The following is a 12,275-nucleotide window of genomic DNA, read 5'->3' as shown; positions in this document are numbered from 1 at the left end:
GAAAGATTTGGCGTCGTCCGTCCCATCTCCCGGGACTCCTTTTGGTGATGCGCGGTTTGTCTATCAATGGGGCGAGTTTATTTCTGCAAAGCCTCCGCACAATTCTTCCAGCACCCCAGTTGATCTATCGAAGCCCGAGCAAATATGGTATTATTTAGGGAAATCATCGACGGAGTGTCGTGCTCAGTACACCGAAAACCCGGATCGGTCGTTGCACAATCCCCGGTCACATTTTTTGGAGAGCGTGAAATCACTAAATACCCCCGTCGCAACAACTCACAATCCCCCCTCATATGCCCGCCATTACCCCTCCAGCCCGTTTACAAGGCACCCAACCGCAACACAACGCCCCACAGTAACGTCAGCTTCAGTTTCTCAACCCACACAAACCACAACGGCCAAACCACAACCCGTAAAATCGCCTGCTGTCGCTACTGCTACTTCTACTACCGCCAACATCACCCATAATATAATAAAGTCTCAACCAGTTAAATCGTCACAAATCATATCCCAGTCGCCCATTTCCCAACCAACCAACCCTCAACTGCCAATTGAAAAGCCACAACTACCCGAGCCTCATAGTAATAACCATAAAATGTCAGTATGGGCCGGTGACATCACATCCCAGTTCACCATGGCCAGACGTCTTGTGGCTTCGATTACAGACCACGCCAACCTTCGTGCCGGATATACCATTGTCAATTCCGACTTTGTTGTCCAGACACTCTTGGGACACGCTGGTTCGGTGCTACCCAAAAATGGAATGGAAAAGCTCAAGACGGCCATGTCGGAGTCTATGGTTAAGCCTAAGAGCAGCGATCATCATATTAATAATAATAACGCTCATAATAACGACACAGATTGTGCCCCCTTGCAACCGTTAAATATGAAGGCCGATGAAGTAGATCATCTGCTTCGAATGCTGCGATTTGCTCTTTTGAATCTAACCCCAAAGGTGACAACGGTGGTTGAAAAAAAACCTCCGGAGGCAAAAACGCTGCAGGATGTGACTGCTAAAGAACCCTGTGGCCCGTGGTCCAAAATTGAGGGGAAATATGCCTACCTCGACATGCAGCGGCGCCAGTCGTCTTGCGTGTACCAATCGCCATATGCCCCCGGGTTTGGTTTTTCGGGCTATGCCAGGCGGGAATATAATTTGATTGGTGAGGTGTTTGCCGAGCCGAAGCCATCGCTGGCTATTGAGTATTTCGACGGTCTTTCGCAGGAGGATAAGGAAAAGGTTATTGAGGCTTGTGGGGTGGACGTTACAGTACCGAGAAGGAAGATACGCATGCAGGTACCCACCGTTGAGGAACATTTGACGCTTGAAACTGGCATCAGCAACCATAGTAATCACCATGTCGGAGTGATGGGTGTTGGTGTTTCAAGATTCGGACAGCAACCGTCCTCGCTGTCCTCATCATCGTCATTCCCCGGCGCGTCTTCCCTAGATGCTATGACCATGGATGATCCACACCATCACCACCACCTCCACGGCCTCCAAAATCATAACCAGAACCAAAACCATCTCTCCGTCTTCGACATGCACATGTCCATGACCATGCCCCTCCCTGCATCTGCTGACTCCCCAGCCTCCGCTTCTGGCTGCTCAACCTTCGGTCGTCCCCCACTCCGCTACCAGTCCCCACACGCTTCTCTGGAGGTCCACATCGATCACGAATCCTCCATCCTCCCCCGGCACCTCCACGACCACGACCTCTTCGGTGACCAGCAGGCGAACCAGCGCTTCTGGCAGCGTAGCGTCGGGCCATGGGTTGATGGCGATTGCGAAAATAGCGATGCAGGTGGAGGTGGGAAATCACAGGATGGGCGGGAGAGAGATGATGAGCATAGACCATTTTTCGGACCGCATGAGAGGCCGACGATTGGTGGTGGCGGCAGTGTTGGTAGTGCTGGGGTTGGTTGTGGGAGTGTGGGAAATGATTATGCGTCGTCAGATCTGGATATGGGAAGGGGGCCAGGCTCGCTTCATAGTATGGATATGGTTGGGTTTGGCTTCGACGTACCAGACGAGGGAGGTAGTCCTTGAATAGGGGGAACGATTTTTGTTATTAACCCTCCTCCCCATACTTCCCCTCCTGCGGGCAGGTCTTGGTTCAGGTGTTTTAAAGACATTCTGGCGTCCTATACATCACGACGATTTCGTGTACGATGGTGTTATCATTCGTCATCGTCGCTTCACCTATGACCTTTGTCACCGGATCCACCATGCCCTCCACCGCTCCGCCTTCGCAATGAAAAACGAGAGAGAGGGCGACGAAATAAAATGAATTCATTGCCTATTTTGCTTGCATTGTTTGGTTACTCGGCTGTTTGTGTTTTTGTTCTTAAATTCTCGCTTTGCGGTGCTGCTCATATTGTGATGGCCTATGACTGACACTGACCACCAATTTTCGTCTCTCTCATACCTACCCTCCAACACTTCGCATTTTATATCCTATACTCTGCCTCTGCACCAAAGCTGATTTTTTTTTGTTTACCCTTTTTGCTTCTTGTTAAGAGCAAAACCCACCAGGGAAACAACGACAAGAAAAATTGAACAAAACACCCACAATGTATAGATAATCCCACCTTGCTTTTTTTTTTTTTTTTTTTTTTGACCAAACTAAAACCAAACTAAATATCAAAAGAAAAGGAAAAGGAAGAGCAAAAGTTCATGATGATAGATTGATACCCTCTCCACCAATCTGCATCTCAGTCAATGTTTATGTGCTTTTTGCGAGATGGCAGCGAGCCTGATGGCATGCCACGCCACGCCAACCCACGCCATTTTCATATGTGGCAAAGGAGGATGAAGGACAACCGACAAATATCCAATACAACGATTCCATAAACACACATAATAACGAGATGTGAAAATGACTTCTGGCCTTGTGTTTTAAATGATGATCTTGGTGTTTTGGGTTGTTTATGTTTGTTTTGTTTTATTTTCTACCAGTTTCGTTTGCTGGTGATATGGCGATTGGGGAAGGATTGGGTGATAGAGAAAAAAACGAACAAGGGTGGAGAGGCAGAAGTGGAAATATTAAAATATCCAACCCGCAACCCCTCTCTTAACAGCAAACGCTACCAAAAATTCAACATTTACTTAACATCACGCCAACGCCTCACCCCATCTCAACATAATTCCCTTCGCCCTTTTCTTACTAGATGTCTGTACGTACGATATTTCCCCAGATCCCCTGAGCTTCTCCAATGAATTTCCATTTCGTGCCTGCTGTTTCTAAGATCCTAGTTTCCACTGGGGAGAGCAAAAAATACCCATTTGTCCCTTCTTGCCCTGGCTTCCTATTCTTCCTCATTATATCTCTCTTCCTTTTTTATTCTCATTTTCCAAAATCGGAAAACATGCTTTAAATGTGGTACTTGATATCCCCAGGCTATTTGAACCTCCCCACTTTTTTTTGCCCTTTTTGGTGGTTGGCTGCGTTTCATGAAAGATGGTTCGGTTTCAATAGAGTTGGTAGGTCGGTCGGTGGTCCTCCAGAGGTGTTGGGAATCGGCGACTAAAATAGGGAAAAACGAAGTGAAAAGGAGAAAAAAAAAGTTTCTTGATTTGAGAATGAAGACGGGTTTCGAATAAAACGGCGGGAGGACTTGCTTTTCTGACAGGTTCTGGTACACACCAGTTACTCCAAACTAGGCCAGAGGATTATTTTTGGCCTTGTTGTTTTATTTTGTTTTCCATTTATATGATATCATATATAGTATACCTATTATATGCCTTAGTTATATATTTTTTATATAACAAAAATCAAAGCAAAACAAGGGCGCCTGTTTCTCCAAGGCATCATTTCAAATTTAAGCATGAAGGGTATCCTTCTTTATAGAATCGTTGAAACTATATCTATACACATACGTTCTAAAAACATTTTCACTATTCCATATCCTAGACGCCACGCCGCAGAATATCAAATTGGCAATGATTGACTGGTTCCGAGAACCGGGCAAGCGAAACGGAGTGTGGAAGGATGTCGTGAAGACGCATTTCACCCGTCAACAAGGCGAAGATCATGCAGAAGGTGAATGGTTGAGCGCAGGAGGATTCGAGGCTTTGGAGCTGGAGCCAGCCTCCGGAGAGAACAAGTAGGTCCACGGCTCAGCGCGCGACGGTTTGGGATTTGCCAGCGGAACTAAGGAGGGAGCTGGATAGGTTAGGCGTTTTTGATTTTCCTGCATGCTTGCTGTTGTGTTGTTCCTGTTTCTGGTTTCCTTTTGAGAAGTTCAAATGATGCGAATCCGAGTAATTTTGTTGTAAGCGTGCAACGGGCCGCAAATTGGATAGGAATCGATTCTCATTTGCTCATGTGTGTTTTTGAGAGAATTGGTGCTCCTTGGAATGAGAATGAGAAGTTGGTTGTATAAAGGTGCTCGAGCATACACGCTTTCAAGCAAGCGGGGATCATGCACAGGAAATATAACAAGGCCTCTGAACAAGCAACCGGCCGAATTTTTCGTAATATCCATCGATTTTACTATCACTTCTAACCCGAGAGTCTCGGAGTCAAGGGTCAGACTCTGCAGTTGAGCGAACTGGCAGCAAAAATGAGCGCCTCACCAGTCTGTCAACGGCGGCCGTTCTTCGGGCTTCTGCAACCAAAATGAGAACAGCCACAGCATCAATCGTTGATCTGCTTTGGAATCGGCCCCACATTACTTGGGTTCTTGAGTTCCTGAGCAAGCCTCTTCCCGCCCCGGATCAAAACGCCTCCGCATGGTGTCTGGGCAGGAGGCGTAGTTGACTAGTTTTGTCGATGCTCAACGACCGCAACTTGATGTCTTTAGCCGAAGACAGAATTCGCAATGCCATCCATCATTATTGCTTCGAGATACCGTTGTAATGCGGGCGTATCGAACCCTCAGCTGAAATGCCTGGATAGGCGCATCACAAGCGGCCCACCAGCCATCCATTTGCCCAAGTCCTTGGTGGAGAACGCAAACTTGGCCTCCGCAGTATGGTATGCAAAACATTTTTGCCCCACCCCCATAATTTTATACTTCGAGCCGAGTTTGAGCATGATGCGAGTGCTGGGGCCCAGTAAGGTTTATAAAGAATCGGCCAGGTCGGGTGTGAGCCTGGGGTTTCGCGCCGCGATGGCTTTATCAAATCCTTGTGAGGATCAGTTCAACCCTTGACCTGCTCGGCCGACTTTCTTCGACTGGGAGTCAGGAGTATGGGGGCGGGGTTTGCATGGATGTCCATGGTGTGAGAGAGTTTGTTTTAGTGCTGGGGTTAGCACTCCCTCCAAGTGGAACTATCTGGCGCACCCGGAAGGTTGCTATCAAGTCGCCACGATATAAAGGACTCAGGAGATTGTGCGCGCCGAACTCTCTCAATCTGCAGCTACAAATGCACCTGCTCACTACTTGATCTATTCCCAAACAAGCAGACATGTTCGACTTCTCCCATCTGTACTAGTATTTCCAGCTGTCGCTGAGTAATTCAACAAGTGACCCGTCGTTCCACAGACATGGAAAACTGACGCGTGCGGGGAAGGTATACGAGATCCTTCAAGTGTGTCTCCACAGTCCCCTGGGGAAGATAGCATTCAAAACCAGGCCATTTCCCCTGCGGTGAGGGCGAGATTCCTGCTCATCGTGAATGCAGAGGATCTCCTACGACATTATTTTGCCCCTTGGTTCTCTATACTCCGGTGACTACCATTAGCCTCTTACCGATATGGAGGATGGACCAGCCGGTCATGGAGAGCCTCTTCGACGGGGCTCGGCAGATGTGAGGGCAGATGCTGCGCTGGAGAAAATGGGCTACAAGGGGGAGCTGCCGCGACATCTGGGCATGATGAGTGTGTTGGGACTGTATGTTTTAATCGCTTTATCCCTTTTTATTTGCTGAGTTTTTGAATGGGCCCAGATCTATGGCGTTGTTTGTTATGCTGGATAACGTCAGCTAATAAAGGGGAATGGAACTACTTGCGCAGGTCCTTTGCTATCATGGCCGCTCCTTTCGGTCTAAGTACAACACTCTATGTCACCCTGACAGATGGACTCAGCGTAACAATCCTCTGGGGCTGGGTGCTGGTGACGCTTATCTCCATCGCCATCGCGGCGTCTCTGGCCGAAATTTGCTCAGTTTATCCTACAGCCGGCGGAGTATACTATTGGAGCGCAATGTTGTCTACAAAAGAATGGGCGCCGTTGATGTCATTTATCGATGGTTGGCTGACCCTGGTGGGCAACTGGACTGTCACGCTAAGCATCAATTTTTCAGGAGGCCAGTTGATTCTCAGCGCAATTTGGCTGTGGGAGAGAGGATTTTGTTCCCAATCAATGGCAGACGATCTTGATGTTCTGGGCTGTGATGCTGGTTTGCGCTTTGGTAAATGTATTTGGGGTGAAGTATCTTGACATTATCAACAAAGTCTGTATATACTGGACCGCAGCAAGTGTTCTGATCATTATGGTTACTTTATTGTCCCTGGCGAAACAAAGGAACCATGCCAGTTTCGTGTTTGGACACTTTGACGCTTCGACGAGTGGCTGGTAAGCGCTTGAGCGTTCCGACGCATCCCCTCCCCACGTCCACTTAAACTTTCCTATATAGCAAGATTAAAACGATCCTTCTCAGTCACTAATCCCCACCAATAGGCCGAGCGGCTGGGCATTCTTCGTCGGCTTACTCCAAGCTGCATACACCCTGACCGGCTATGGGATGGTAGCCGCAATGTGCGAGGAGACCCAAAACCCGCACCGCGAAGTACCTAAAGCCATCGTGCTATCTGTTGTAGCAGCTGGTATCACCGGCCTATCATACATACTCCCAGTCCTCTTTGTGCTCCCACCCGTCGAACTGCTGCGAGCAGTAGCCAACGGCCAACCAATCGGCCTCCTCTTCAAGACCGTGACCGGCTCCGCTGCCGGTGGGTTTGGCCTGCTCTTCCTCATCCTGGGCATCCAACTCTTTGCCGGAATTGGCGCCCTAACTGCCGCGAGCCGCTGCACGTACGCATTTGCGCGCGATGGCGCCATACCTGGCTCCAGACTGTGGCGCAGAGTTAGTAGGCGTTTCGACGTGCCGCTCTGGGGTCTGATATTGTCTACCCTTGTCGATTGCCTGCTGGGCCTGATATATTTTGGCTCCAGCGCGGCATTTAACTCTTTCACGGGTGTCGCAACCATTTGTCTCTCGGCCTCATATGGCGTGCCGATTCTCGTCTCCGTCGTCCGCGGGCGGCGGAATGTGAGAAACGCGCCCTTTTCGTTGGGGAAGTTCGGCTACACTATCAATATGATAGCGGTATCGTGGATTACGCTGGCCATTGCGCTGTTTTGCATGCCAATCTCCTTGCCTGTGACGCCGTCGACGATGAATTATGCGAGCGTGGTGTTTGCTGGGTTTGGGACGATCAGTGTTGTTTGGTATTTTGTACGGGCGCGCAAGGCATTTACGGGCCCGCCTATTATATTGGAGGATGAGGACGCGAGGAAGAGCGCGGATATAGTTGTGGGGAGGTTTTCCTCGCATATTGAGGAGGGATCTGGGTCTGAAGGGAGGGACCAGCCGTTTCTGAAGACAGAAACAATGAATTGAGTTCTGTTAGATGGTTTTGATGCTTTGATTCTGCTTGTTTGTAGGGTTTTGATTGTTGGTTAGACGACTTGAAATAACGATGTTATTGGAGTATATTATCTTTGGGTTTCTATGCTTTGATCCAACTTGTTCCAGGTTCGGATTCTATCGTTGTGTCCTTTACGCGTTCTATACCATCTAATTGTCCTGCACGCTTTATGTATGATACATGATGATGGATATAAACTATGCCGTAAGCAACCGTCTCAAGCTGCATTCGGACATTTATCTTGGGTCCATCGCGCCACACACGACCACGCTCCAATTTTAAGCCGAGTTCCGAATTGACACCTGCAGAGGAGCTGGATCGTTCCACGACCGGTATCATGCTACCACGAAGTTTTATATCCCGACCGACGGGGCGTTTCCAGAAAAGGGTCGCCTCTGTGTTCCGTATGAGCGTCTGTGTCCAAGTCAGTGAAACTTCTCGCGAGATCAGAAGTTAACTTACTAGCACCTGTGAGTTTAACCTAGAGAAGGATCGACTGGGATAGCTTGGAAATTTCCAGGTCTGCCATGCATAGAATTCCCCCTTTGGGAAACTCGAGTCCCATTATTGTGCCCTTTGCCTGCGCCGATTTTCGGTCCTTCAATCGCTTGCTTTCGAGCTTGAGCGGCTTGATCGGACCTCGGATCGCTTCAAGCTCATAGTTCATAGCTTGGTCGTTTTGTCCGAGCAGCCAAGCTAGTCGGTGACACCAAACAATAATGGTGTTAGCGAACCTCCTCTCAACAAGTTCCTGGGAGTTCAACAGCTAGTGAACTGTGAGTCTGGCCATCTGCCTGGTTGCTCAGCCACCACAGCTGATCCGCATGCTCTTGCACGGCATTCTGCGGTTGGTGCATGGTGCTCAGCAATTCGTGGTCCAGTTCTTCCCTCTTCCCTGCATAATGTTCGAGTATGTGGCTCGATGGAAAAAGTCTATTTGGAGATACCTAGGCAAGTTGTCGCTTGTTACTTGTCAAAGGATCCGCTGCGTGCGGGGAGGATGGAGCTGCGCCTTTGTTCCCCCAGTGTGTGATACCGGCGGCTCCCGCGTGTGTTGTCCGTGTTGTCTCTCGCTGCCTGTCGCGGCGTGTGTTGTGTTGGTGTTGGTGTTGTTTCTTCGCTCTTTGCTGTGAGGGCTTTTGTGCAGGAACAATGTTTCTCTAGTTCAATTCTTCTTTTTCCCACAATCTCCCGTCTTCAGCGCGGCTCTAGATGCTAGAGAGAAACACTACATTGCTACCTCTGTTTCACACTCCATGCTGCGTTCTGGTCTCATCCCCCGTTTCCCCTGCTCCGTACGCCCTCTGTTGGATATCTACGATTTGGTCCGCTAGAGGTTAAGCATAATGTCTTCCATTAGGCAGAGAGCTGCTCAGTTTGCTGGAATGTTCAGCAGTCCAAAGTCTCCCGATGAGCTTCCCTGGGACGCTGAGAATACAAAACTTCCTCTCCGCAAGGACCTGCCAAAAGTTCCAGGTGCTCCTGAGGGTGCAGCTTGGGTTTGGGGCAAAAATGACAACGTGCGTGGGGTGCATTTCGTTGATGGAACATTCATGTCTTCATATCTACCAGATGCCATCTCAGAGGACTGACATATTTTTTGCCAAACAGATTGGTAGATTGAATCTGCTTACTCCATCCCGGGTCAAGGCTGCAGCCGACGAGATCAGGACAGGGGAGGTTGTTCCTCTCAAGTACGCAATTGCCCGTTTTCGAATCAGATTCATTTTCAATTTTTCGAACTGAAAGAATTGACGTACCATAGCCTTCCGTTGAACGTTCCAGAACAGCCAGGATTTGGCCGCGAGAAATTCGTCCACTCGATAAAGACCCTGATTCCAGGAATTGCTTATGACGACAATTATCAGCTCAACACGCAGAGTGGAACCCAGTGGGACGGCTTCAGACACGTATGTGTGTTCTGTTATTAACTGGAAGAATGTATATGTTTTTCTCACGTTTCACGACTAACATAGATATCACCCACAGTTTGCTCACATCTCATCCCAAACATTCTACAACGGGGTAAGCAAAAATCCAAAAAGAAAGGTCTATCATCGAGTTCAAACAAAGCCATTCCTCCTAACATAACCTCTCCAGACTAAACCAGATGACATTTTGGGCCCTGGCGCCAACCACAAGTGCAGTATTCACCACTGGGCCGAACGTGGCATCGCTGGCCGCGGTGTCCTCCTCGACTACCGCTCGTATGCCACGGCCAACGGCATCGATTACGACCCTTACTCTCCGCACGCCATCACCTTCGAAGAGCTCCAGAAATGCGGCAAAGCCCAGGGCATTGATATTCGCCCCGAATCACAAGGCGGGGACATCAAAGTCGGCGATCTCCTCTTGATCCGTTCTGGGTTTGTGGAAGCTTACTACAAACGCAGCCCCGAGGAGCGCACAAGGCTCGCCCTGCGCGGACATAGTTCGGGCGATGACAAGACTGAGTCAGGTGAGGAGGAGGAGTATGCGGGAGTGGCGCAAGAGGAGGCCGTGCTTGACTGGTTGCATGACTGTTATTTTGCGGCCGTGGCTGGAGATGCGCCTGCGTTCGAGCGCTGGCCCACAACTGCCAAGTACTACCTACACGAACACATTCTAGCGCTGTGGGGAATGCCGTTGGGTGAGATGTGGAATTTGGAGGCGCTGGCGAAGGTGTGTCGTGAGAAGGGGAGGTATTACTTCTTTGTTACTAGTGCCCCTGCAAATGTAAAAGGTATGTCAATTTCTATTTGCCCGTCCCCCTTCCCCGCTCTATCCGCTTTTCTTCTTTATGTGTATTGAACCACGTGCTATTTGATGGCATCTTTCTTTTGCCTGCATGCCTCTCGACTAATGCTCTTTTTCATTAGGTGGCGTGAGTTCCCACGCAAACGTAACCGCGATCTTCTAAATTGATATAGGAGAGTGTAATAATGGAAGGAGGAACAATGGAGGTCAAGTGATGCAAGCATGGCGATGCGGAGTTGAATTCATGTTTCCCCAATAAGGGTGGTGGTCGTTTTTATTTTCCCATACGAAACACGTTAGTTGTGACATGCATATCGGTTAATTTATGCATGGGGCGTATTTCCAGTCTTTATTAGCATTTACATCTAGCCCGGTAGTTAAGATTTGCAGTCTGCGGCCATACATGTTGTAAATATTGATTGATTGAAGCCTCCTCTCGTTCTTTTTTTTTCTATTAACGCAAAATTTGAAAATAGCAACATCGCAATTGATTCTGATCAATCCGGGCTTTTCAAAGTGGAGGTTAGTAATTCTTATTATTCTTATAACTATATGAAAGATTCCCAAAAACAAACACGCATATTCCATGATAATAACATTTGTTGCAAGAGAAGTTATCTTCTTCGTTGTTTCTCTAGCCTAGTAACTCTTCCCTTTCTCTGCGCATTTTCAATAAATTCATCAAGGGAGGAAATGTAAGAAACCAGGTTCTACCGGAAGATCGAAATTCATGCTGTCCTGAGATTGTGAGATGGTAATCGAATTTGCTTTTGATCGGGTGACACGTCTCTCTAATGTTTGTTCTCCGGCCCTGAGCCTAGATACATGATAAAACGAAGGGGTCCACCCCCAGAGCGCATCGGCATATCGTCGTTTCAAAACTATCATAGCGTTGATAGCTTTCCCCTCAATTCTAAGCACATAGAGCCGAGCCCAGCCCTTGGTGGCCTTTCCACTATCGGCTATCCAGTGTCAAACAAATCATTTTTGGTGGGTGTGCCAGTCAGGAAATCGAAATGTTAGAATCCTTTGTAGAGGAGTTGAATGATACTAGTAATTATACTCCGTAAGAGTGTCAGATGATATAACTATCATATCAAGGATTCTGTAATTTCTTACTGCCAAGGATCTCTGTAACATCTCACTACCCCGCTATATTCCAACACTGCCTCTATCATATGTTCAAGCATTTTCTCTTTCTTATAAATACTGCCTAGTTATCATGTAAATATGGGAGTTAAGAATAATCAATTCAACTTATTCCGTCGATATTCAGTATTTGGGTCAATATACGGACTTTATCCAGTTCCGACAGTGATGAGCCCGGGTATTAAATCAAGTGTCGGAACTAAATAAGTCCGAATATTGCCCCAAATACTGAATATCAATAAAATAGATTGAATTGCTTGTTCTAACTCCTAATAATTACATGATAATCTGGCAGTATTTATAGGGAAATCTGTGCTTAATTATACGCATGGCATTGCTTGGTTTCATATAGTGGGACATTCCAGATTCTAAGTTGTTCCAGAATCCTTGATAATAGATGTCGGAACTGGATAAAGTCCGAATATTGACCCAAATACTGAATATCAATGAAATAAATTGAATTGCTTATTATTTGTTATTATTCCGATAATTACATGATAAGAAGGCAGTATTTATACAAGCGGGGCAGTGCTCTAATAATAATGCGCAGCAAGGCAATTTCGAAGAAGGCGAAGCAAATAGGCAACAAGGCAGATTATAGCATGATGTCATCTCTGATCCTTGATATACGAGATATCAGCTCCGACAACGTTCTATTAGCAAGAATTCTGTAGCAACTTGAAACCCGGAACGTCTCACTAGAATGAAACTGAGCAATGCCCCACTGAATCTTAGCACTACCTTGCTCGTATAAGCAAACATACTTTTCCTTATAAATATGGCCTTTTATTG

The 12,275-nt window shown here is 47.6% G+C and overlaps 4 protein-coding genes across 4 annotated transcripts; all 4 read left to right on the top strand.

Moving 5' to 3' along the window:
* Nucleotides 1-634: 634 nt before the first annotated feature.
* On the top strand, nucleotides 635-2,050 carry HCAG_01720 (conserved hypothetical protein; the record flags this gene model as incomplete). The annotated part of the gene is made up of 1 exon (XM_001544623.1): nucleotides 635-2,050. One exon carries the CDS (start codon nucleotides 635-637, stop codon nucleotides 2,048-2,050), a length of 1,416 nt encoding a protein of 471 aa, XP_001544673.1.
* Nucleotides 2,051-3,828: 1,778 nt separating this feature from the next.
* Nucleotides 3,829-4,111, top strand: HCAG_01719 (predicted protein; the record flags this gene model as incomplete). The annotated part of the gene is made up of 2 exons (XM_001544622.1): nucleotides 3,829-3,835; nucleotides 3,915-4,111. 2 exons carry the CDS (start codon nucleotides 3,829-3,831, stop codon nucleotides 4,109-4,111), a joined length of 204 nt encoding a protein of 67 aa, XP_001544672.1.
* A 1,590-nt stretch (nucleotides 4,112-5,701) lies between these two features.
* Nucleotides 5,702-7,570, top strand: HCAG_01718 (conserved hypothetical protein; the record flags this gene model as incomplete). The annotated part of the gene is made up of 4 exons (XM_001544621.1): nucleotides 5,702-5,838; nucleotides 5,961-6,358; nucleotides 6,423-6,522; nucleotides 6,628-7,570. The coding sequence occupies 4 exons, from the start codon at nucleotides 5,702-5,704 to the stop codon at nucleotides 7,568-7,570; spliced, it is 1,578 nt and encodes a 525-aa protein (XP_001544671.1).
* Nucleotides 7,571-8,944: 1,374 nt separating this feature from the next.
* On the top strand, nucleotides 8,945-10,502 carry HCAG_01717 (conserved hypothetical protein; the record flags this gene model as incomplete). The annotated part of the gene is made up of 7 exons (XM_001544620.1): nucleotides 8,945-9,118; nucleotides 9,210-9,292; nucleotides 9,364-9,508; nucleotides 9,588-9,623; nucleotides 9,699-10,259; nucleotides 10,301-10,320; nucleotides 10,457-10,502. The coding sequence occupies 7 exons, from the start codon at nucleotides 8,945-8,947 to the stop codon at nucleotides 10,500-10,502; spliced, it is 1,065 nt and encodes a 354-aa protein (XP_001544670.1).
* Nucleotides 10,503-12,275: the final 1,773 nt, after the last annotated feature.

Source organism: Histoplasma capsulatum, genomic scaffold (assembly GCF_000149585.1).
Source record: "Histoplasma capsulatum NAm1 scaffold_1 genomic scaffold, whole genome shotgun sequence".
Taxonomy (NCBI): Eukaryota; Fungi; Ascomycota; class Eurotiomycetes; order Onygenales; family Ajellomycetaceae; genus Histoplasma; species Histoplasma mississippiense.
The sequence above is the reverse complement of the archived record's forward strand: the minus strand, read 5'-3'. Positions and strand labels throughout refer to the sequence as shown.